Consider the following 11,255-nt stretch of genomic DNA (forward strand, 5'->3'; position numbering starts at 1 on the left):
ATATATATATATATATATACTGCGCGTTACGCAACCGGGAGAAAGATAAATAAACACGCGCGTGTGGACTGCGGCGTCGTGTGAGTCATCGCACACAAAGATAGTCGGCGCCGATAGCGAAGTAAGACGCAATACGGCGCGGGCGGTGTGTGTTTACATTTCGCGATAATTCGCAATGGAAATGTTTGAGATATCCGATTCGACTAGCGGAGCTATTTGGAAACCGAGCCCCCATCGAATGTAGTGAAAAAGAAAAGATGAGTGCGACCGTTTCTGATTTTTGTTCCATTGTTATCTTTCCAAACATACAATAAAATATAAAAACTAAAATATAAAATGTAGAAGAACGATTAAGAATCATATCTACAAAGTTTACAGATTTTAATTCAGCGAAATTAATCGGAAAAAATTATACGTTATCTGTGAACGTTCTATCCTTGTGATAAGCCTAACGTAATAGCCTTCTGAAGGCAATCACACATGAATACGAATTGAGATAAGTAGGGCGCGTTTGGAATATTCAACTTTAAGGTAATTGATGATAACATTCAGCTAACTTCACGTTGTTTTATGTTAATTCTCTCTGAACGTCGATAAGAATAGCCGATAAACGTAAACACCTGTGTCGTCAAATGGAAAGTACCCCAGTATTAGGCAGTCTTGAAGTAGATGTACCGATGTGAACGAATATGTTCGAATCTTGCTGCGAGATGAAGGATGAAGGTAAATGACGTCACTTTCACGAGAGAATATAAGCGATTGATTAAATATTACATCGGATTGTGTCGACGATCGAGAGTACGAGCATTGAAATAAAATCGACTCGGTGATCTAACCTTTTACGCCTTGCTCTTGCTCGTCGTCTGCCGTTTGTTGTGCTCGGTGTTCATCAGCTTGGTGAGAATCTTTCTGGAATGGCCGCTCGGGTCGAAGTGATTCGTGTGCGCGACAGCCTCGCGTTTGCTCCTCTGTTTACCGCCGTGCGAGGTGAAGATGTGCTTGTCGTAGTCGTAGTTGAAGTGCTCGTACTCGTCGACGTATGCCTCGGACATAGTTCACGAGATTCGATGTACTCGGGGACGATTGCGGAAAGAAAGTCGCGGGCGCGACGTAAATGCGCAGAATATCGCTCGACTGGGATGACTCGACCGCGGAGATCGATTCGCTATACTGGTCGCGCGGCGTTCGCCGACCCGGGTTTATATACGGCGACCCGGTTCCGCGGGCCGCTCATGCGTGCTTCGTGCTTCGTCCGAAGCCGAAGCCGTGCCGGCGTAACAAGGCCCGGTTTCTTTGCCGACGAATGGCGAATGCTCTCTCAACCAGACGTGACCAGACGGGACCAGACGACAATTCAACGCGAATCTAATGTATCACGTTTTCCTTTGTTAATTCCGCATAGGAAAAAAGAAACAGAAGGAAATATCTTCTTTTATACTTGTTTGTACAACTGCGTAGTATCTGTACGTCGAGACGGTAACCTTTTGCGACGTAGATCTTGTGGCACCGATAACATAACGAGAAGCTCCATTTCGATCAGACTTTTTCGCAAAATTATGTAACTCCCGATTTGGATTTCGATTATTTGTAGTTGTCAGTTGCGAAAAGAGAAACAAACTAATTAAGAGGCGAACAAAATTGCACAATGGAGGTGCAACGTCACGACAAATATGTATAGAACGCTCGTCAAATACATTACAGTATAATAGTTTATATGTCCTATAATGCATTTCAGATATTTCCCCAAGCGTAGCGTTGAGTGTTTTCAAGGACGAAAATAATTGGGCAGATAGAACCACCTGGCAACATTGTAAAGGTACGCGCCGTATTGTGCAGAGCTGATCCTATGTTGTTGAAGCCTATATATGGATCTACTAGCAATAAGTACTTACATATTGTTCAATGTATGAAAAGAAGATAAAGGACAATGAATTATATATTTGAAAGTATTATATATATTTATATAATTTTAAGCAACTTGGTCAGAATATTTATATTGTAGAATATTGTCTCAGACAATTAAGCGTGTCAACAAAATAGTGCGAATCTATGATTGCTTATGATGGTGGCAATTTACATATATTTTTCTTCGACCATTTTGAATATATTGACATTTTAGTCTTATATATACAAGCAACAATGTATCGTTAGCAGTCAATGGCAAGATAGCAGCATCAAATTTCGCGTCGCCAGCAATATGATAACATTATGTGATTCTGCAGATTATTATGGTAATAGATAGCAAGAATTTTGATGAAGAAGATTTTGAAGTTGTCAGCAAATTGTTGCCAAATTACTGCCTAAAGTCATAAAAGCATTAACTTGCCAACAAATATGAATTCAGTTACTGTATAATTTTGATAGCAACACATATTTATTTGCGAGTAACATACTAACAACAAGGCACTTTGCTATCTGGAATAACGTAGAATTATTATTATAATATTGTATAATCAGAAATACATATTTTAAAAATATAATTTCGCTGTATGCGATAAAATAATCAATTAAGGCACTCTGAGTTTGTTGTCAATTAAGACACTCAATCAATTATTTCATATTTATACGAACTGGCGTATCAATATAAAATATAAATAGATAAATGGAGATAACTTCTATAGACATTGTTATCTATATGAACAATACAAATTAAAAATCTGTAGATAAATTAATTTTTGAGAAGTTATTGAATTGTACATTGTTGTCGTTAGAAACGTAATCGGGTATTTGAAAATAAGCAGAGTATAGTTTATTGTATTAATTATTGTGAAAGATTTCTCACGATAATGATTCTTTTCATACACGAGGTCTTCACTCCCGTTGCTTTCAATAGTTATTACTTACGTGGCTAATCTATATGTTCCAGACGACCTAGAAAATTCCAACACGTAAGCTCACCCGACGTCCAAGTGCATTGCCTTCTGCGAGTTCTATAGAGCGTGTATTTCCAGCGCTCTGATGCCATGTAACAGTGCTGCTTTTAGCCAAGTGCAGATTTCTGAAGGTAGCTCTTTTATTCAAACCGATATATTTCTTATCTTGTCAAGTATTTGAGAAAACATTGAGAAATCGCGCAGTTATGATATTGCTCCCTGCATCAAATTGAAAACATTTGTAAAAATAAAAAGAACAGAAAAGAATGGAATGAAAGTAACGGATTAGCTATACTTAAGAATCAATGTTTATATGTCGATAGGAAAAGCGCGTGTTAGGTTCGCATTCTAATCGTCTGCAAACTAGATGTGGCACTTGCAATCCGCCTTGCGGAGGTGCGGCGAGACACTCGTAACGGGGACATAAACAACTTGAGAAATATTTTGTTGTTACATTCACCGAGCGGATATGGATATCACCGCGCGGTTCTGCTGAGGAAAGCTGATATCACGCATTAACGCACGCACAATCAATCGAGCTTGTTTCTACGTCATACGATGTCAATGTACAAAGCGAAGTTATTGAAGCGTAAAAGACGCGTCGATGAAATCTCTCGATTAAATTATTCTGTATTTTTTAATCACAGGCTTTGTTCGTGACTTTCTATATATAACTTTGTTTTACATATGATTTTTATTTAGCAACAATCAAAGTTTCCTTCCTTGACATTATAACATATAAACAACAATTGATGATAACATCAAAGTGAAGTGACTGAAAAATGATTTTTAGGCCGATATTCATAGTCCATTCATATTTTAAGATTATCTTAAGTAATATCTTAAGATGCTAATGCGGCTTTCTGATTGGTTTATGACATCTTAAGACTGTACTTAAGATGATATTAAATGTAATAATCGAGTATGAATACCGGCCATAGTAATCATTTTGGAATAACTTTGACATCATACTGACGACTTGTGTTCTATTTGAATAAGTTGGCACTACATTGAATAATGTCGTGAAGATAGTAAAATTGATAAACAATAAATTCTTTATGATATATCATATTCAACATTTATCATTTACGGAAAAATCCGATATGTTTGCAAAATCCGTATTTCATTTCAGTGACGAAATACATAATATTTATTTAAGCAGATCATCGATGTTAATTATAACTTATTTATTAATGATACAAACAGATGTTCTATATTCAGATGTTCTATATCTATAAAATATTTATTTAATTTTTTATTTGATGTTCTCATATTATAACGTTGATGTTATAATTTATAATTAAATGTCGCGTCTGCATATAATCATTTGTACTTAAAACATCAGTTCCTTCTTTCTTTCACGGCGCATTTTATTTTCAAGGCCGAACAATGTGATGCGAACGATGGATTATCTCGACCATAAGCACGAAATACGTGCTCGTTTTCGTGCACTCCTTTCGCCGACATGAGGCGATATTTAATTATAGCTTGTAGAATGTGCTATCTCCGCTAAGTCAGCGGATGACAAAATTCGGCCATGCAGCTTCTTCTTCTTTCTCTTTCTCATTTTTGACGTTTATAAAAGTGTCGTATGAAGAAAATCGTCGATCGAATTCGAAGAATGAATTTGGCGATGACCAGACGAAAGGAAATTGGATACGTAGTACCGTTAATCGATTTGATCCTGATGGCTGGCATTAAGGAGCCCCCCCCCCCCCCCCCCCGATCTGCTCTTAACTAATCGAGAGAATCCTCCCGGACAGCTTCAGACGAAACAGGTTTTGTCGAACTGTAGAAGGGGAATTGCTAATGCAATGCCTTATATTTACACTTCCCAAGCGTCGTCTTGACGTTGTAGAAAACTTTGAAGCAAGATTAGAAAGAGAGAAACATGCAGTGAGAAACATATCAACAATACGAAAAATAATTTCCCTCTAGAAAAATGCTGTCATCAAAATAGTGTATCACTTTATGTCAATTATTAAAATTTGGTTTTATTGATTAACAAGATTATTTTTTAAAAATATTATAGAACAATTATTAGAGAATTTCGCAGAGATTGGGATGTGCAGGTAACATTTAAGGCACGATTTCACAATATATGGTTACCTAAAGATTAAAGTTAACCGAGAAATTCATGAATGAATTTCATTAATGAATCTGTTGATAACCTTCAATCTTTAGGTAACCATATACCTGTGAAAACGGATTTAAGTGGAATATTTGGTGATCCAAAGTAGTTTAAAACAGAAAAAAAATCGCAGTGATATTGACATCAAGGCTTTACGCCTATAAATAGTGCAGCAAGGCTAGAGATTTTCAATAATCATCACGTCCACGGAGAGTCATTTAACTGTGCTGAGAATTCGAATCGTATAAACATGTATATCGACTGTGAAAAAAAAATTCCTTGGTCTTCGTGTCCTACATTGTCTAGTTTGTGTACATCAATATTACGAAAATTAAAGGAAAGATAAATTCGCGATAATGTAGATGTGGAAGGAGGAAGAGCGATGTAAGAACAAGATGTGACCAGTGAGCGAGAAAGTGTAAAAGTTTATATTGAACGGTAATACTGACACATCGATCTTCCAAACACGAACGTCTCGCCAATAACAATAACAAGATTGATCGCATACATCCGTGTTATAATCATGAGATTTTGTTCGGCATTGTTTCAACAAAGTCTATTATCTTTCGCAGAAGGTTTGTGCTACAAAATAATGACTGGATCACCGGAAGATGACTCATGCGAATCAATTGATGCCGTACACATCGCCACCTTTGCGATAATCAGCGTTCGCGAAAATTGTGGAATTTTCATACAGTACGACACAAGCTACGCTGCCGCGAAGTTTGTAGCGTTCCATGACATGTCCCAAACGCTTCAGACCGTCGACCACTTGTTTAGGGATCCCATACTCGTAAGACACTTTGGGCGGAAATAGCTGGTGATGTATCCTCGCTGAATCCACCGCCTCCTTGACCGTCCGCCCCATCCAAAGTATTTTCGCTGTCACCTAAAAGCATACAGGTTTTTGTTCGTCTATTGATTTGTTGATCCTGATGACGCTAAGTAGAAATCCGAATTGAGCAAGCTGTTAAATATTTAGATGTTACTGACTTGCGATACTGCCGTCGTAATTTTCGTACCGCCAGCAGCACCCATGACCATTTTGATGTCACCGTTCCGATCGACCAGAAAGGATGGTACCATTGAGGACAATGGCTGTTTTTTGGGCGCGATATAATTGTTGGGGCTTGGCGGCACACCGAAGTAATTGAACTGCGACGGAATGCTGAAGTCGTCCATGCCGTTATTTAACAAAATGCCGGTTCTCCTGCTGACTATTCCACTTCCGAAACTAAAATCGTTAAAAAAGGCATATAAAGGATATATTTATGATCTGTAAACAATGCGATTTTATAGACGGTATTTATAGTTTATTCTTATTTTGAGACTGTTTTAAGTAATGTTTTAAAATGCTAATATAACATTCTGGTTGACTTATGGATACCTTGAGACAGTCTCAAATATAAGAATCGATTATAAATATCGGCCTAGGTGGACTTACTAAAAATTGATGGTGCTGGTAACCGATACCGCATCACCATTCTGCGTCAGCACGGACACGTGCGCGGTACCATGGTCTTCGACATTAGCGTAGGCAGGAGAGCCATAATGTTGTGGATCCTGCCACGTTCTTGTATCGTCTATTTTCTTTCGTATCGAGCGCGCGAAGCTCTTCGATGTCAGGTTTCTGATTATCTTTAAAAGAATTAAAATAATGCAATTATTAATTGATAACAAACTCAATAAGATTGAAAGAAAAAGGGATCGAATGATCCCTTTTCGATATGCTTACTTCGGTCATATCGATGAAAGTTCCGTCACCCAGCTTCGTCCTTAATGCGAACGCATACTTGAAAGTCTCTATCATTCTATGATATGTGAGGATTGTTGCGTTAAAGTCAGCTATGCTGGCTGGCATGAAGCCGTAATCATCGAAGATGTTGAGAATAAACGAGAGAAGAGCTCCGCTACCAGGCAAACCTGTAGTCAAGAGTTCCAATCCGTCCGAAAAATTTGATCGTATGGGTTGATTCCACGAAACTCTGGGCAAAAGTAAGAAGAACATATACCCAAGAGCTCTCTTTGTGATGCGGCGTATAATTATCCGTATTTAGAAAAAAAAAGAAACTTTTCTGAATGTGATTACCTGTACTCATTAAGATCTTTCATCGTTATTATTCCTCCTTGTTCTTGTAAATCGTCAACGAGAAGTTGTCCAATCGTACCGTTATAAAATTCGCTTGCGTTTTTCTTGGCAACAGTCCGTAGCGTTTCGCAAAGCGTGTGGGGTTTAATTACAGAGCCTGGTTTATGAAACTCGTTAGTTGCAGGATCAACAAATAGTTCTCTAAAAGATTAAAGAGGATATTTCGTATATACCGCCATAAATATTTCAGCATTCATTATGCATGGTTTGTATCTACACATTTAGTAAGTTTATACCTCAAAGTTGGATCATTGTAAATACTCTTCTTATTATATAAAAGTCCGTCATACTGTACTAATGTTAGAACATAGCCCTTTTCACAGAGGTCGATGCTCGGTTTGAATAAATCCGCCCATGGCAATTTACCGAATTGTTGATGAGCTTCCCAGTAACCAGCCAGTTCACCGGGTACGGCGACTGCCAGTGCACCTGTCAATTAAAGTCCGGCAGTATTAAATATTTTTTCATACGAGAAGACGATTGGTTGTTTATTGAAAAATTGGTCAAAATTTACCGAATCTAGATGCATTTGCGGGTTTGCCAGCGTACATCGTAAAATTCGCTGCCAAAGGTGCGCGGTCCCTTGCATTGAGAACGAAGGTCTGGCGTGTGGATCTTTGATAAATAGTCATCAAAAATCCACCACCGAGACCCAGACTCTGCATGTTCACGAGTCCGTTGCATATTAGCGCTGCTAGTGCAGCATCCACTGCCGATCCGTTCCGTTCTAGAATTGACCTGAAAAGAGAAATTAAACGTATTTATCTAGTTTTATTGATTATTCTTACGAATTAAACAATTCACATCTTTGGTATACATACTTGCCAATAACAGCGCATGGTGCTCCGTCCGCGCAAACGGCACCGCGTTTGAAAGTTCTTAACTTACTCCACGAAGGTGGTTGGAAGCTTTCTGGATCGGGCGGCACCAAAAATTCATTATTTTGTGAATCTGACGTATTGTTACGCGCGTACGCACTTAGGCCGATGATTATGGCGATTATCAATGCAGCTACGATAGCGCCAATTATGATTACATGATGTACACGAAATCGTGATCTGAAAAAGAGCAATAATATATCGAATAAAAATAATCATGAAACGTATTTCATGATTAAAGTGGTCACTTTTATAAATATAAACGCGATGTTGTTGTTTGTAATAATGATCTTTAATAACCTTATTTTTTACAGATTTTAATTTATCAAGTCTCATAAATAGCTATTTTGTATGCATTGATTTTATCGTTGCCTCTTTCTTGTGTCATTGTAGAGACACTTTAAGAGTTCAGTAAGTATTAAATATTAATATATTTTGAATGAATAATTTTTTTATGAGTTTATTAATACTATAATAATTAATATTAATTGACGATAGCACAGTGATACTGACAGTATTATGCATTTGATTTTCTTCTCACATTTTTTGAAAGCAAATAAAGTAGTAATCAGCATACATAATTTATTAAAATATAAATTAATACAGATTTATGTTAATGTATTCTTCTAATTTTCAACTTTAATGTTAGCTGTGTTTAAAATAAATAAAAACCCTTAACAATAAAAAATTAAAAATCTTTTAATTATTGTTAAGGGTTTTTATTTATTTTAAACACGGCTGAAGAGGACCAAGTATGGTCGAAACGTTCCGTGACATGATAGAAAAAGAATAATAAAGAATTAATATTTACATCTTTTAAAGCTCGTTTATAATGATCTGGTATAGGAGCCCCTTATTTTAATATTTGATATTTATACGAGTGGTTTATCTAATATATTTTTATTGTAATTAAGTTATAAAAAATGATTAATATGTCCATTATATAAGTGCTCGCCGATATTTATATATATTGCTCAAACGTGTATACATTTTTCAATATTTAATGTTAATTGTTTAGAACTTTGTATCGTCTGATAAATGGAAATTTTTCATACATGAATATGTATAAACGTATGTATCTAAACACGCATAAATATTCATATGTATAATTAAATGTTAAATATATTCACACATATTTATACATCTTTTTTTCTTTTATAAAATTATGGAAAATTTTTAGTGTAACAGAAATAATAATAGTAATGTAAAAACATTAAAAATAATTAAAAAGGTAATTTTCGCACAATTTGTTTTAGAAAAAATCAAGTTCGAAGAAATGTAAAAAAAATTACTTACATATAAATTATATATAAAATTATGCATAATTATGTACGAGCAATTTTTTTTACATTTTTCCAAACTTGTTTTTTTCTAAAACAAATAATGCAAAAATTATCCCTTTAATTATTTTTCGCGTTTTCACATAACTATTATTATTTCTATTACACTAAAAAGTAATTTTATAAAAGAAGGATGTATGAACACGTATGGATATATTTCATATATAATTATACACGTTTATGAATATTTTTGCGGGTTTTTGTATACACATTTCTTCAATGCTAATACGTAATGTTAATTTTAGCTTAGAACTTTATATCGCTATTCATATATATTGCGAATAAAAGTTATTTTATTTAAGAAGATCTATGTAATAATTTAAAATTTAATAAGGTTAAATAATAAAGAGCATACAGCCACAACTAAGGATGTAAATAAGTTATATATTATTTAAAAACAATTTCATAACAATAAGTAGACGTTTCGGTCAAGATTTGACCCCCTTCAGTACAATAAAATTGAATACGTTAAAAATTAAAACTAAATACACAATTCAACTGATAAATGTAGTGATAGCTAGTAACAAAAATTATTATGCCTTATAATACGGAATTAATCGCAATCGATCGAAGTAGATTAAGGTAATAGTTAATTGTTGTCGCGCTATATGGATAGAAATTAATTACAAAAGTTTTTAGATAGAAAAGATAAAGATCTGTATCTCCCTCTCCTTGAACAATTTCCAGTCCCACTCTAAACTCTTCTCCTTCCTTTCCCTTTTCTTACTCTTCTTTTTTTCTTTTTCCTAATATAAATCGACCAGCATTTTTTGGCTTTTGGCATTATTGCAGTTTAAATTCACTCTTTACCTTAAATTGTCACAGTGTTCAGTTATACAGAGGAGTCCTCGCACCACAGGATACACGTAAGTTTATTCAATTGGCTTTTCAAAAGGATAAAGAATTTTTTTAAATAACTCTCGGGGTTGAATCTAAATAGGAGCATATTGCTTAATCTGATTGTTTTTTTACAAAAATACGACAATAACTAATTCACTTGTTGAAACAAATTTTTTTGTTTTTACAATAGAACTTTGTACTCGTGTGTCTCTTCATGTGGGGCTCGTCGTGTTTAAAATGAAGAATTCTTAATTGTATTATGAAAGAAAAAACTTTTGTAATTAATTTCTATCCATATGGCGCGACAACAATTAACTGTTACCTTAATCTACTTCGATCAATTGCGATTAATTCCGTATTATAAGGCAATAATAATTTTTGTTACTAGCTATCACTACATTTATCAGTTGAATTGTGTATTTAGTTTTAATTTTATATCTTCCAAAACATTGTTTTCGGTAAGCGTTCGCCTACGAATACGGCCACAATTTCGTAATAAAATAGTGCAAAAGATTCATTTTCTAAAAGGCTTCGCTCCATCCGTTGAATCGTTCTTCGATTCGGAACACGCCGTTTAGGATATCGCCTTGCGTAGTAGCGAATAACGGCGGATAAATTATCATTACAGATTCCCAAAGCCTGGATCATATTGAAGCACTCCCTGTTCGTATATCTATATTTCATGATATTTGAATGCAAACTGACATGAGTATTCAACATTGTAAGTCGTAGAGCATTGTTTATAAACACTTTACGCATTATACTCGTATGTCGCTCGACAAACCGCACGTAGCTTAGCCACATACGTACGCAGTGGATTTTCAAATTCGATTTTCTCGAAAACTAAGCAGAAAATCGAAAAATTCTATTCTATATATTTTTTTATTTTTTTTATAAGAAATCACGTCATGCTCGCTTTTACATATTATTCGGTCTGCATAAGCAGGTATAATCTCTGAGATTTACTACTTTCGCGCGATATCATGCGCGATGCACACTCCACACTACGCATAATGACATACATTGCTATCGCAATGTGAATTC

The 11,255-nt window shown here is 35.3% G+C and overlaps 3 protein-coding genes across 9 annotated transcripts in view; 1 reads left to right on the forward strand and 2 right to left on the reverse strand.

Annotated features, from left to right (window-relative positions):
* The window catches only part of LOC108746440 (nuclear protein 1), a 2,885-nt gene extending 1,710 nt beyond the window's left edge, over positions 1 to 1,175 (reverse strand). Inside the window, exon 1 of the mRNA XM_018483226.1 lies at positions 837 to 1,175. Within this exon, the coding sequence (XP_018338728.1) occupies positions 840 to 1,052 (213 nt within the window). The 5' untranslated portion in view covers positions 1,053 to 1,175 and the 3' untranslated portion in view covers positions 837 to 839. The remainder of the gene's footprint in view (positions 1 to 836) is intronic.
* LOC108746381 (phytanoyl-CoA dioxygenase, peroxisomal-like) overlaps positions 1 to 11,255 on the forward strand; it is a 52,720-nt gene that overhangs the window by 4,621 nt on the left and 36,844 nt on the right. The window contains exons 1-3 of one of the 7 annotated variants that reach the window (XM_018483119.1): positions 17 to 723; positions 1,736 to 1,816; positions 2,867 to 3,004. The gene's annotated coding sequence lies outside the window, so the exon portion shown is untranslated. The other 6 variants (XM_018483127.1, XM_018483149.1, XM_018483141.1 and 3 more) reach the window with 6 other exon arrangements.
* LOC108746371 (gamma-glutamyltranspeptidase 1-like) overlaps positions 4,188 to 11,255 on the reverse strand; it is a 10,635-nt gene continuing 3,567 nt past the window's right edge. The window contains exons 3-10 of the mRNA XM_018483106.1: positions 7,975 to 8,211; positions 7,668 to 7,891; positions 7,390 to 7,582; positions 7,094 to 7,294; positions 6,740 to 6,989; positions 6,449 to 6,642; positions 5,998 to 6,238; positions 4,188 to 5,893 (exon numbers count right to left, since the gene is read on the reverse strand). Coding sequence (XP_018338608.1) covers positions 5,630 to 5,893; positions 5,998 to 6,238; positions 6,449 to 6,642; positions 6,740 to 6,989; positions 7,094 to 7,294; positions 7,390 to 7,582; positions 7,668 to 7,891; positions 7,975 to 8,211 — 1,804 coding nt within the window. The 3' untranslated portion in view covers positions 4,188 to 5,629. The remainder of the gene's footprint in view (positions 5,894 to 5,997; positions 6,239 to 6,448; positions 6,643 to 6,739; positions 6,990 to 7,093; positions 7,295 to 7,389; positions 7,583 to 7,667; positions 7,892 to 7,974; positions 8,212 to 11,255) is intronic.

This window comes from Trachymyrmex septentrionalis, unplaced genomic scaffold (genome assembly GCF_001594115.1).
Source record: "Trachymyrmex septentrionalis isolate Tsep2-gDNA-1 unplaced genomic scaffold, Tsep1.0 scaffold107, whole genome shotgun sequence".
NCBI classification, from domain to species: Eukaryota; Metazoa; Arthropoda; class Insecta; order Hymenoptera; family Formicidae; genus Trachymyrmex; species Trachymyrmex septentrionalis.